The 14,091-nt window shown below is 49.6% G+C and overlaps 1 protein-coding gene across 1 annotated transcript; it reads right to left on the reverse strand.

Moving 5' to 3' along the window:
- Positions 1–9,555: 9,555 nt before the first annotated feature.
- On the reverse strand, positions 9,556–12,752 carry LOC134560568 (transcription factor SOX-3-like). The gene has a single exon (XM_063416716.1). It carries the CDS (start codon positions 11,680–11,682, stop codon positions 10,726–10,728), a length of 957 nt encoding a protein of 318 aa, XP_063272786.1. The 5' UTR covers positions 11,683–12,752; the 3' UTR covers positions 9,556–10,725.
- Between the last annotated feature and the right edge of the window lie 1,339 nt (positions 12,753–14,091).

Below are 14,091 nucleotides of genomic sequence, written 5' to 3' on the forward strand. Positions count from 1 at the left end.
GCCGGGCAGAGCATCACTCTGAGGCCAGGGATCCCCACTGGCTCTGCCCCTGCCTGCCTGGGGGCCCTGAACCTTTTTCTTGATGTAATTGAGTTGCACTGACTCCTTTGCAAAGTTTTGGGATCTCACAGGGAAAAAAACCCACCAAAAAAAAAAAAAAAAAACCAACCAACCAAACAAACAAACAAACAAACAAAAAACCCCCCAAAAAACAAAAAAAAACCCAAAACAAAACAAAACAACCAAAAAAACACCCCAAAACAAAAAAACCCAGAAAAGACAAAACAAAAAAAAAAAAACCAAAAAAAAAAAAAACCAAAAAAACCCAAAACAAAAAAAAACCAGAAAAAAAACCCACAAAAAAACCCCCAAAAACAAACAAACAAAAAAACCCAAACAATAAAACCACAAAAACAAATCAAAACCAAAACCAAAAAACAACAAAGACAAACAAAAAACCCCACAACACACACAAACACCCCCTGCCCCCCAAAAAAAACCCAAACAAAAACCCACAACCCAACAAAAGCAACAACAAAAAACATAACCAAAACCAGCACCCAAAGTTAAGAATCATCACCAAACCACAAGTTCTCTCCCAGCATGGCACTCCAGGCTCCAAAGACATTGAGGAGCACACACCTGATCAGGGGTGTTTCAATCCATAGAAAATAAATTATTTTATAAATGGTAGTGAGGACAGCCATGAAACACTGACCTCCCCTTCTTCCAACACAAGACTCTTCTCTGCAGCTCACAGATGTTTTATCCAATCCTCCTCAAATGTCTGAAAACTCCTGGGGAGAACATTGCACATCTGCCTTTTATTTTACTGACATTAAATCCTCCCACTTTTCCTGGCTGTGTCACAGGCCACCACCCCGCAGAACGAGTTTTTCCTTTTGCATCTTCAGGTGTTTTGCAGAGTTCTCACTCCCTTCAGTGGTCACCCCACAGTCCTCCATGTATCCCCCTTTGTACCCACCTCTTTATAAGTGTTCTTTTGACATCCTAAGTGATTTTTTCAGCTGAGGTCTCAGTTTTCTCCACCTGCTCTCTGTTGGTGACAGGTTGGTCCAGACACACACCTGGGAAGACTGCACCAACATCCTGCCCACCTTCCCTTTCCCTAATTAATTTTCCTTCATTAAAAAGCACAGACCAGCCCTGTACATCTGTCCAGTGCCTCTGCCACAGCCAGGACATTTGAGAGATTCTTTAAAAGCAAATGACAAATGAATTGTGAAATCTGCCATCCTCTCTACCTGCCAGCAAGGACAGAAATCCACAGGTCCCAATGATCTCAGATGTGCATGGACATTTCTAGATGGTCTAAAATTTCATGATAAAAACAATTTTCCTGCCTGCTGGCTCTAATTCAACCTCAGCCAGCCCTGCAATTCTCAGTCACCAGAATCCTCAGCACAAGGGGCTTTTCTCCTTCCCTCTTGCCTCGGGAGCCTCTAAATGCTGAGGCTACTTCAGGCCACTGAAATAGAAATATTGTCAAACATTTAACAGCTGGTCCCACCCACAAATACTCCAGCCTGAAGATGACTTCACTGGGCCCAGGGAAGGAGAGTTTGCTCAGACAGGTGTCTCAGGTAAAAATGTTGTAATTTTAGGATTAGTCAGACTTTACCGGAAAGCTGTTACTGAACTCCCTCTTCAAACTAAATTTAACAATGGATGTGAGCAATGCTAGTAAATAGTGCAGCACCATTTGTGGGATAACAGGCAGATCTGTTGGTATTTTTTTTTCTCCTACTTCATCCAACAATTATTAAACTGGTTTTTATGCTCCATACTTCAGGAAAAGTTCTTGCAGGGATACAAGGGAATGTGGGGGGAATTCATTCACTGCACATTGGATCCAATCCTGATATACACCTGGATATTTTTAAATACTTCTGTACTTTAGGGTGAGAAGGCACCATTATGATCCTTTACCCTAAACCCTCGAGGCACAGCCAAGACTATTAAATTTTACCCAGCAGTTCCTGGAGAGGAGAGAATTATTCTCTCCTCCTGCATAAGTGAACTCTACCGAGCCCAACAGCTTTGTTATTCATACTCCAAGGCAAGCAGCACCTACCACAATTTGAGTGATGAGATAAATAATAATGCAGCCAACCAGAATGGGAGACAAACTAGCAAAATCCTCATCGAAATTCAGCAGATCTGGGCCAGCTCCCTCTCAAAGCTCCCCCATCCATCCTCCCCTTCACACAGAGATTTTAGGGACAAATGCCAGAAGATCTCCATTGTTCCTGCTCATTCATTAGCTACAGCTGCTTTTTTCTGTTGTGCTCATGCTTCAAGGTAAGGATAAGATTCTGGCCACATTGTGCATGTTGAAAAAGTAACTATGACACACAGAAAATGTAGATAGTTTTAAATACAAAATAACATTACATTGTTTCCTTCACAGTTTTAAGTAATCCTCAGAAGTGAAACATACGTGTTTCAAGGTGATAAACCCCTTTCATCCCATTACCTCTGGACTTTCCCCTTCCACCTCCATTATTTGTATCACTCTCCTTTTTTACATCCTGCCCCCTTCAATAAATGGACTCAGAAAAACCCCTCTTGCAACTCTTTGTCCCAATGCCATTTTCTGTACCTGTAATTCCCACGCCTGCAGCGAGCGAATATTTGTGACTAAATCAGAAAAGCCTGGTTTTAAATTAAATTTAAAAGTCCCTAGTCCCCCTTCCCACATGCACCAGTGCAGCTCATGAGCTGCCTTCTAAGGCTTCAAAGGGGAGCAGAGGGTCTCAGTTTAGCTGGAACAATGCATTTCACAGAGCCACAGCTTTCACTCACCTCCCATGCTGGGGGTTACTATTTGCTTTCCCACACTTCCCTTTGGGCTGCTCCAGCCTTTGGAGCTGGAATTAAGGCAGGCACAAGCTGTGGTTAAACCTGCCCTGATAGATGAATGCGACCATCAAAATCACACCTAAAACTTCAGAAGCTGGGGGAAGCCAGTCCTGTTCCTCTGAAAAGCTCCCAAATTAAAAACATCAAAATTGAAAGTGCTCCAGGGTTATTTTTATAACAGATTTTGTGATGCAGTCTGTTTAATTCACCTGCTCCCCATAAGTGGGATTCTTCCCATTAAGCAGGCAAGGTAAACCCAAACCCTCTCCCTCACACCTGAGCTGCTCAGGCCTCTGCTTAGAACCCTGATTTTTTTATGACTCTCTTATCATGACAATAAATCTCTGTTCTGCTTGCTTTTTCTCTCCCCAGGCCTTCTGTGGGCAAAGCAGTCTCAAAACCTCTGGCTGGCAGTGGATCTTTCCTAGTAGGAGCTGTCCAGGGAATTCTCCCGTGGGCTGGCAGCAAGCGCAGAGATCTCAGTTTGGAAAGCACCAAGGGGTGACCCCGTGGGCTGCTTCTCACCCAAGAACCACATTCAGCCATGTCCTTGTCACAAATCAAGCAGAGAATTTGGTGCTGTGACCACTCATATATTTAAAAATATCAGTATTTTAATATATTATATTAAATAATATAACTTTGGAGACAGTGAATATGTCCCTATTTCAGCATCACATTGTCCTTCCTCTGGTTCCCATCCTGGTACAGAATCTCTGGCTTCACTTAACAGTGCCTTGCCCACAGGTGGGTACAGACAAAAACACATTTGCTGCTCACCTATTTGCACTGCAGATGAAGCAGACCAAAGTCTGCCAGTGCGTTCATAACACCACTCCTGGAGAGGATTTCTCTTTTTTCCTCCTTTTTTTCCTCACAGTCCTTCCTGAGCAAGGTACGGAGATGCTCAGCACCCAGCTCTGGCAATACCCTCACATATTGGCAGCAACAACAAAATTCTGGAGTGAAGCTGTTACAAACTCTGCTTTGATAGAAGACAGAGATGAGCAGTCCTGCTTGGAAAGAAGGGGTGAAACATCAGTGTGAGGAGAAATGAACTTTCTCGAGGTTGTATGAAAACTTACACTGGGCTCTTTCACCAGGCTGGCACTCTGATAATCCAGTGAAAATGTTTTCAGCCCCAAAAAAGACAGGGCTGTGTGGTCAGTCCTCCCCTGGTGTGGAGGTTTTGTTCACAGCCAGTTTCTGAACCCTGGCGGGATGGAGGAGGGAGGAGCAGCCAAGCAGGACCCGAGCCCAGGAGTGCAAAACCTCATCAAAAACTTGTTCAGTCCAATTTAGGCTGGCCTAAATTCTAGTCCTCTCTTGAATAATTGAAAAGGAAACGATTGTGGGGAAAGTTTCATGTAACAGGGAGTCCAAAGGATATGCCAGATTTGGGCAGCTCCGTGCTTCTCCGTGCAGCTCACAAGCCTCGTCCTGTCATTAACTGGCCTGTCAGTCACTGAAAACAAAATAACTCCAGGGCACGGATGGACAGCCCTGTGCTAGAGGCCAGAAAAATTGTGTTTCCTACTCCAGAACCTCCAGGAGATCTGTCAATACCACTCTTCAATAATCTTTTTGTTTTACTGCTGTCTACATAAATAATAATAAAAAAATCCTCACTGCCTTTAACAATTAATCCAAAGTTATTCATCCCTGCTTACACAAGACTTTCAAATCAAAGCATTTGTTCTTGGCTAGAATTGATGTAAGTAAGGTCTGAAATCTAGAGAGAAGAGCAGAAGGAAGCAAAATACTTTCAAGGAGTTGATCTCCTTACTTTGGTATAGTTTAAAAAAAGTTTATTATATTTTTCCATGCTCTGCACAAAATCATCCAAGTCAGGAAAACTTCAGTGGTTCTTAGGACAGAGAACACAGGCAGGGCTAATCCTTCCTGCAGCCACTCACACAGCCCTGCTGAATGCCTGGAAAACTGCACAGAATTACCTTAATTCAAGTGTTTGCCAGTCTGTATATTCACCTTTACTTCCTTTAACTTTAGGGCCATGACACTTAATTCAGTTCCTATCCCAGCTCTGGTATGCTCATAAAAAATTCACACCTGTTTCACAAATGTTCACCTGTTTAACAGACTCAGGTTTAAAGGAAAGGAAGTTTTTGCTTAATTATGAAAGTATAAGTTGTTTTTTTAAAAGGAATTTCTACTGTGACATTTGCTGTTTACAGGCTGTAAAAGCAAAACTGCACAGAAGGGGGGGGGGAGGAAAGGAAGGGAAAAATAAAAAGGAGAGAAAAGAATTACTTGGATTAAAATATCTTCCCTTAACCTTGTGGAAGAGAAGCGTCTCTGGCTTGGCAGCAGAGCACAATGAAAATGAAATCAATGCCAAGTGTCTCATCCTGAACTCTGAATGGGCAAAGTTCCCATTGACTTTCAAGATTCCTTCCCCTGCAAATGGCATTCAGGAGCTGCCGTTCCCTGCACCTCAGGCACGTCCAGCACCACGTTCTGTTCTCTCTCCCCTTTGTGTCGAGTGGATGCAGAGAATTTTTGAAATCAGCACAGCGAGCTGTGAATGATGCATGAAATGAATAAGCCGAGCCTTGTACAAAGGGGAAATCCTGAAGGCTCGGTGCAATCACTGCTCTACTATTTCCTATGGCCTGCATAGAAAAAAGATGCATAATATTCTCCGCAGAGACAAAGGGAACAGCTCACCGAGGCCACAAGTCTCAATCAGAAGCCCCAGAAGAGATAAATGACAGCGAGTTTTTAACACTGCTTAATTCCCCCTTATTCCTGAGCTGTTCCCCAGGGCTGCCCGGCTCCCCCAGCGCTGGGTGCACGTGGAATATCCAATATCCACCAGGGCTGGGGCTCGCTTTGCATTTCTTTAGAGCCCACTTCATGCGGGAGTTGGTGTTTCACACCTCACCCCATCAGCCCAGGGCGCTTTGCACCGATCCCCGCGGGGTGGGATGGCCAAAGCACGGGAAAAGGTGCGGATTTCTCCACAAGATCAACGGGATGTGGTAAAACCCCCGTAACTTCTTCCTCACGTGGACTTGAGTCGGAGACTTCACTGATATCAGCACAAATATTTTCCAACCAGCGCTCAGCTTGATTGGTCTTAATTTGATGTATTCCTGAATAAATGTAAATATATTATAGTTGTACTTAGCAGCAACAATAAAGATGAGCATTCCCAGCACAGCACTGTGGTGCATAAATTATTTTTTTTCATCGTGGAGAAGGTATAAATACATCTATTTATGGATGTTCTGTGGTCTCACATTTGCTCACGAGCTTTGCAATCTCCCCTGCTGCACGGAGGAGGTAGAGGTACTTTAGAAACTGGAAATCTGAGGTTTGATAGGGATACTGAGCTTCTGAGGATGCCTGTGGAAGAAGCACATCTAAAATCCTGTTTGCTTGACTAGTGACACAAAGAAGTTGCCTGTGAATGGTATTTGCAGCAAAGAATAATTAATTCCTCATCCTGAGGACATTCTGTTGGGAAAAAGTCACTGTGTTGCACTGATTGCTGCAGCCAGTGGCATCAATTAAAAGTTGTGATAGGGAAGAATGTGGAAAACTATTCTGGAAATCTGCATTAATCACTAAATTACCCCATGCAAATGCATCTGCAAGGATGGCTATCCACACCTTCCTTGAGAAATCATAAAATAAATGGATTCAAATCTTCTCTCTCTGTTATTTCAGTGTTTTGTCAGAATTTTGGGATGAAATTTACCACAGAAATAATCTGAATCTGCAGCATGTGGATAAACTGGACATGACCACGGGAAATCCAGGATCAAGCTCTGTGCAGAAGGAAAAGGAGCTTCTCACTTTTGCAGGCACTGAGAACAGCAGCAACATTCCAGTCCTGAGCATCGCCCAGCCTCAGGTTTCAGGTGTGCTCATTCCTGAGAAATCCTTTCCCTCAACGCTGGAGGATACTTAGACAAGTTCCTATCTTCCTAACAATGATCCTGAGAAGTACTTTGCTTAGGACAGATAAAAAGATAATTTATGAATGGTTTCACCAAGTGTCTATGCCAGTGCTTTTCCTGAGTTTAGTCTTCATCTCCTTTTGTAGCAAAGAAATAGTAGAAATACAAAAACCTGCAGTTCAACATATATTCTTGAAATATTCTTAAAATATTCACAATCAGTTTCCTCTGCTAATTATTATATTTCACTCACTGTTTAAAAAGATTTAATTTGAAGTATTTTAACTTACCAACTTTCATTGCAATAAATGAACTCTGAAGCTCTTTGGCATAGGAAGGAACCACGAAAATGTAACCAATACATGGGGTTTTGACAAACCAACTGCACTAAGTGTCATCTTCCACTCAAAAACACGTTAAAACAAGAGCCTAAATATCGTCATTACACTTTAATGCCAGCATTAACCTCTTCAGAGCCAGTGCTCTGCTGTTCTAAAGATAAAAGGTGCATTTGTATTTATCGTGGGTGCTGTAGAATAAGGCTGGAGTTGTTTTGACTGTGCAGAATTGCTGATGATGGTGCACATGAAACAAGGCTGGACTTTATAGCTTGAACTTTACCTGCTCTCCCTGTGAATGTTACTGGCTCCGTTCTGAGCTCTCCCACACCAGCAGGAGAAGGAAATCCTGCCTGGGCAGTGCTCAGACGGAGTTTTATTCATGCAGGAGGATGTCAAGGGCCAGATACTCTGCACATTTAAAAGTGGAGTTCAGCACAAGTAAGACATTCCTTCATCAGATCTAAAGAGAACGTATTTCTGCATTTGTTCAGCAGGAAAAATTCCTGGGCCCAAGCAAAGGATGTAACAGTGCTCTTTGGGAAAAAAAAAAAGTCTTTCAGGCAATGTCTCCCTCTGTGCTGTTGGCTCTCTAATTAAATACTCTCCTGATGAGGGAAGAAGAGGCTGCATCTGTATCTGTACTTAATTACAAGGCTGGCTCCCATGGGTCTGTCCCAGTCTAGTGTGTGCACCTGTTCACAGCCCTGACCACAAGCCCTGACCACAGCTTGTGATAAAGTTTTGGGATAAAGTTTAGCCCCAGGAAGCTGAAATCTGCATTGGGAATTTTACCTGGACTTCTCAAAACCAGTAAATCAGGAAAAGCAGCCCCAAGCCAAACCACTGATAGGAGCTTCCAGAGAGAGCAAGGCAGAGACATTTATAGAGACATTTCTCTGTGACCCCTCAGGAAGTTACTCACAGACCCTGGCTTAGGCCAAACAAGGATAAATTGAGCTTTAAAATGCTACAAACTCTGAAAAAACAGCATTTGTCCCTTTTCACGGCAGAGAATCCACTTCTACAAGGCCCAGATGTGAAGAACAACTGTTGATAATGATGCAGCTGCGGTTTGACCAAGTACAATTCCAGTGCTGGCAGCGGCTCACCTGCTCAGGAGCCCTTTCAGGCTTTTGCCAGAGCTGCACCTGCACACCTGCCTGGGAAGGTGGAGGGAGGATTGTTCCAGGGAATGGGAATTTCCCTCTTCCCCACTGAGAGCTGCCCTGGCACTGCCAGCTCTGGGGAGCACTGGGGAAGTTTGACTCCCAGCTGAGATGAAATCTGCCCTGTCTGCCCACGTCCTGTACTCTACTAACACCGCTGATGCTTCCACCTTCTCCCAGACCTCCAGGTTCTTTCTGGATCTGCTTCTCCTCAAGGGCTGGTAAGTCCTGGGAGCAGCTACCACCCTCTCCTGCTCCCACCTGAAGGACAGCAGCACAAACAGGCAGAAGCAGCGCCACAGGTTTGCCAGATTTCACCAGAAATCTCACGGAAGGATTGAGCGGTGGGTGTGAAACACGCCGGGTTCTCATCCACCGAGTGATGACCCCCAGCCCATCCCGGGGGCCGTGGTGGTGCCCGGGGCTTCCCCCGCGTGGGACCCGCTCCGGGAACTGCCCCTTACCCCCGGGGCCAGAGCCAGGCACCCGCCAGGGAACCTCTCGGGGAGGTTTGCACGACATCCTTTCCCCGAGGAAAGCCCGAGGAAAGCTCTGCCCGAGCCCGGCCTTGCATCCCGGCAGAGAAGGCGGGAGCCGCTGCCGGGGCATCCCCGCTGCTGGGAAGGAACGAGGATGCGACCGCCCCGGGCAGCCAAGGGGCGCGAAGGGTCCCCAAGGCGCTATCGGTGAGGGGCGGCAGGGCAGCCCCCCGTACCCAAATCCAAACCCCAGCAGCGCCCTGGCGTTCCCCTCTTGTCCCAAGGGGCAGCGGGAGCGGGCGAGAGGCGAAGCTCGAAGGGGGATGCGCTGAGGAGGGCAGAGCTCGGAGCCCGCCACGGGCCCGCCGAGGAGCCGGGGACACACGCGGGGACCGGCCGGAGCAGGCTCGGAGGGACGGAGAAGTGATGCTCCACTCCCCGGGACTCCGCAGCGCAGCCACGAGTAACGCGCATCCCTAAAAGAAAACCAACCAAAAATATAAAAAAGGGCGGAGAAGGAAAAAAAAACTTGTCCGGACTCAAAGCATTAGTTCAACATTCTGAAAAGATTGAATTATTTATTTCCTCTGGGGACTCCTGTAACCATTAATTTTTAATGGAGCCTAATTAAGAGTTCCCCAACGGGTTTTACTTCTGTAAATATTTTAGATGAGCTGGCGTTTCTAGGCAAATCCTCCTGACAAATAATAAATAATAATAATTTAAAAAGGAACAAAAAGGGGAATAGAGAGCACAACAAGCCGAGGCGGAGATGTAATCCCCTTCGCTCCCCGTGGGCCGAGAGAAGGCAGCCGGGCGGAGAGGCAACAAGTGGCCGCGGCTCGCAGAGCGGCAGCCCCGGCAGCGCAGCTGCTTCCCCGGCCCGGCTCCCGCTTCTCTTTGAAAGAAAACCAAATGCAAGGAGCGCGTTTTCCTTTTCCCGCCCCCCAAAACACAGCCCGGCTTGGCAGAGCCGGGGAAACGCGGCCGAAAAGCGCCCGGAGCGGGCGGAGGGGCCGCGATGCTGCGGGAGCCCCGGGATGCGCTCGGCCCCGGGGGGACCCGCACAAACCGCCCGGACACCGCCGACGTCCGATAGAAAATTTATTGATCTCTCTTCGTTAGGAAGAAAGGAGCAAACGAGGACTAGGAACAAGGAAGGAGTGTTTCGATAACTTTTTTTTTTTTTTTTTTTTTTTTTTTTTGGAAGGAAGGAATCCGGTAACAAAACTAAAACGTTTTTCATCCGATATGTCAAAACATGGTTCACAGTAAAATTCACAAACCCATTTACATAAGTTTACAGTTTAAGAAAAACACACAACTTACTATAAATAAAAGAAATGCGTTTGCGACCCGCACAGTTCTGCTCTCTCCCACCTCCCCATTTCAAGGAATAAAACCTCAAAATTAAAAAGTCGTGAAAGCTACACATAGTGGATAGAAACCAAGCGAGGGTCGGTAACAAAACAGTTAATAAACCACAGTAATTATGTGAACAACCGAGCTTAAAAACAAAAGCCCGCGGGTTTTGTTTATGTCATAGCAACGCTAGAAATCAAACTGGAAGATGCAAGGTTTTTAAAAAAACTTTTAAGCGAATAAAACAGCGCCCAACCTAGCCGAAACCAGGAAAGGAGTTGCCGTGGTTCGAAAACTTCACAGCGGCGTCTAGGAGGCAGGAGTTGTGCTCTATTAAAATAACAACGTGCTCAAATATTATTTCTTAAAAAAAAAAAAAAAAAAAAAAAAAAAGGAAAAATAATAATAAAAAAAGGACACAACTAACGGATTTCCTTTTTAAGATTTCTCCAGAGTTAGTATTAAGTCTGCTAAGCCGAGCAACACTGCCGTACATCCCGGTGCAGTCAGGGAGCGGTGGTGGGGTTAGGGATTAAGCCGGGGAGCCGTCCGGAGCAGCCAAGTTTATTCATATGTGAGTTAGTGGTACGGTACCATTGACGGCAGTCCCGGCACTCTGGTAGTGCTGGTGCACGCTGTGTAACCTGCTGCCCTGCAGGGCGGAAGGGTCTGTGGCATCCCCGCCGGGGGGCAGGTACATGCTGATCATATCCCGCAGGTCTCCCAGGCAGGCCCTCTGCGAGTGCGAAGTGATGGCCGGAGGCGGCGAGCTGGGCTCGGATTTCACCACGGAGCCCATGGAGCCCAGGCTCATGGCCGTGGAGGGCTGCTGGCCGTAGGCGGCGGGGGACATGCTGTAGGTGGAGGCGGCGTTCATGTAGGTCTGCGCCGTGGACATCATGGGGCTGTACTGCAGGCCCGTCATGTCGTAGCGGTGCATCTGCTGCAGCTGCGGGCTGTTCATGCCCGGGTGCTGGCTGTAGCCCAGCTGGTCTTGCATCAGCGAGTAAGCCCCGTTGGTCCAGCCGTTCATGTGGGCATAAGTGTCAATCCTCTGCCCCACCCCGACCGGGCTGCTCACCGCGTTGCCCCCCCCCGGGGCCAGCAGATTACCGGGCAGAGAGTATTTGTCCTTCTTCAGCAAGGTCTTGGTCTTCCTCCGGGGCCGGTATTTGTAATCCGGATACTCCTTCATGTGCACGGCCCGCAGCCGCTTGGCCTCGTCGATGAAGGGCCGCTTCTCGGCGTCGCTCAGCAGCTTCCAGTCGGCGCCGAGGCGCTTGCTGATCTCCGAGTTGTGCATCTTGGGGTTCTCCTGGGCCATCTTCCGCCGCTGCCCCCGCGACCACACCATGAAGGCGTTCATGGGCCGCTTCACCCGGTCCTGGTCCGAGCCCGCTCCCGCTCCGCTGCCGGCCCCGCCGCCCCCGCCGGCTTTGCCGGTGCTCCCCGCGGCGGGGTTGCCCCCGGTGCTGCCCGGCGTGGGCTGCGGCGCCTTGATCTCCGTCTCCAGCATGCTGTACATGGCCGGGGCCGGCAGAAGGTGCGCCAGGGCGGCGGGCAGGCGGGCACCGGGCGGGGAGAGGAAGTTCAGGAAGAAAAAAAAAAAAAAAAAAAAAAAAGAAAAAAAAAAATAGAAAAAACCTGCCTGGGCGGCTGCCGCGAGAGAAGGAGGAAGTTTTCGTGCCTGGCAGAAGCGCCGCTCCCCGAGGTGCCGGAGCTGCTGCGGAGCGGAGCGGCTCCCGCGGGCGGCAGCGGGCGATGCTCGCACGGATCGCGGGGGTCCGTGATTGACGGGCTATAAATGAGGGGGCGGCGGCCAATCAGCGAGCGGTTCCCGACAGCCCCGGGCCGGGAATGACCGGCCGGGGGGGCGGGCGGAGGCGCCCGGGCTCGGGGCTGCCGCGGCCGGGCCCCTCCCGCAGCTGCCCCGGGGCTGAGCGGCTCCGCAGCTGCGGCCAGGCCGGGCCGGGGGAGAGCAGCGGGCCGGGGGTGCCCTGCGGGGAGCAGGAGCGGGGCGGAGCGCTGCGCTGCCAGCGGGAGCACAAAGAGGTTTGGGGCTCCCGGGGATGCTCAGCCCCGTGCCGGGCTCGGAGAGGCTGCGTGGAGCCCCAGGGAGCCCGCGGTGCACGGACGCACCCCCGGAGCGGATGAAGGGGCGGGGAAAGGATGGACGAGTTGAGCTCTTCCACTTCTGAGCTGTCGCCTGGGGGAGAATCTGCACTGCCCTGCTGGGATCGGGCACGGCTGGCGGTGGGAGAGGGGCCGGGATGGGTGGCTGCCGGCCGGGCACTCCCGGCCATCCCCACCTACACCCACCCCGCTGCCACTTGAGCTTTTCCACTCGGCTGCCCCAAAGGAGGGGAGGGTGGGTAAAAGGGGACGGCGCTTGCGAATCCCCCGAGTTTCATGGCAACAGAAAGTTCTCTCCGTGTGAAAGAAAACTTTGGCGGCGGATATGTGAGTGGAGCGGCGCCCACTTTGAGCTGTCAATCACCGGCTTCCCTGCCCGTCCCTCCCCTGCCTTTACCCCTCCTTCCCTTCCTTCGCCAGAGGCACGGACACCGCACCTGCATGGACAGGGCCGGCAGCTCGCTGAGATCAGGGCGGGCACAGCCAGGCGGGCTGGGCTGCCCCATCCCTGCTCTTCCTCATCCTCCCGCAGCCTCGCTCCAGCTCCCTCTGGAGCAGCCGGGCGGTTCTCCGGGCAGGAGAGGCACAACGAGCCGCAGCCTGCTGGGGAAAGCCTCCGGGGGATGCGGGCAGCATCGCCGCTGTGGCTATGAGCAAACTGCCCCGGGGTGTGCGGGGAGGGTCAGGGGCTTCGGGCTGGGGACGTGTCTGAGGCTCCCGGCCCGGCGAGGAGCGATGCTGCCGCCGCAGCTTGGCGGGCACCGGGGTCACCCCAAAGACAACACCGCGAGTGCCGTGACGGTAATCGGGGAGGAGGAAACCCCCGGGGCTCCGGGCTGCAGAGGGGGCTCCGGGCCGGGGGGGTTCGGCAGGGCGGGGATGAGGAGCTCCGGCCCCGCTCCAGCCCGCACGGCGCTTCCTGCGGGAGCGGGGACCGGGCCGGCACCGGAGGGGCTCTGGGGACAGCACCGTGGCGTGGAGGGGCTTGGATTGAGCCGACCCGAGCACTGCTGGGGTTTAACACTTGAAGGTCTCACTCGTTTTATACGGATTTCTTTTTTGACATAATAATCTGCTGAACAACGTCGAAGGGGAATTAAATCCCGCTTGCGACCTGCCATGGTGTACTCAGCACTTTGGGTTTTGCTTGGTTTGCTGCTGGTGTGTGGAGTGAAGTCAAAATTTGGCAGCCCGAGGGGACGGGGTGACAGCGGAAGGGTTGTTCCACGCGGGAGTGGTTCGCGTGTAACTTTTCAATATATTGGAAAAGCTTCAGACAGTCGTAATTAACTTCTAAGCCTCAAAATATTTTGGCCCCTCCAGTCGAGATTTAGGACCTGCCAGGCTGGCAGGAAATCGGGCTCATATATATCTTGACAATATTTTGATAATTTTTAATATGAGAGTTTGTTGGAGGGGCTGGACACGCAGCCATGCAACGAAAAATTGGGCTGTATAGAGAATTAGAGGACTGAAATCCCTCTGAATAGCGTTTCAGTCGTTGTTTAAATAAATATTACAACGTTAAGTTTCGGACTCTTACTTTGTCTTCATTTCGTCTTTGAACTGCCTGAGTCTCAAATTAGAGGTTTTTTTCCTCTAAAAGCCAAGCTCTTCAACAGTTTTAAAGTCCATATTATTTCAAACCGAGACAACATTTCTCTTGAAACATCGCTGATCCTGTAAACGAGCTGAACGTGGCTGAATAAAAATACAAGTACAGACTGATGGATTTCCAGACTTTTCAGGTCCCTGTAACCCTCTCTGCGCTTGGCTTCCCACGCCGCACATGTTCTGAGGA

The sequence above is a fragment of the Prinia subflava genome, chromosome 20, assembly GCF_021018805.1.
Source record: "Prinia subflava isolate CZ2003 ecotype Zambia chromosome 20, Cam_Psub_1.2, whole genome shotgun sequence".
NCBI lineage: Eukaryota > Metazoa > Chordata > Aves > Passeriformes > Cisticolidae > Prinia > Prinia subflava.

Excerpts from the sequence above, each read along its gene's own strand:
- LOC134560568 (XM_063416716.1), bottom strand. The coding sequence starts at position 11,682 with ATGTACAGCATGCTGGAGACGGAGATCAAGGCGCCGCAGCCCACGCCG.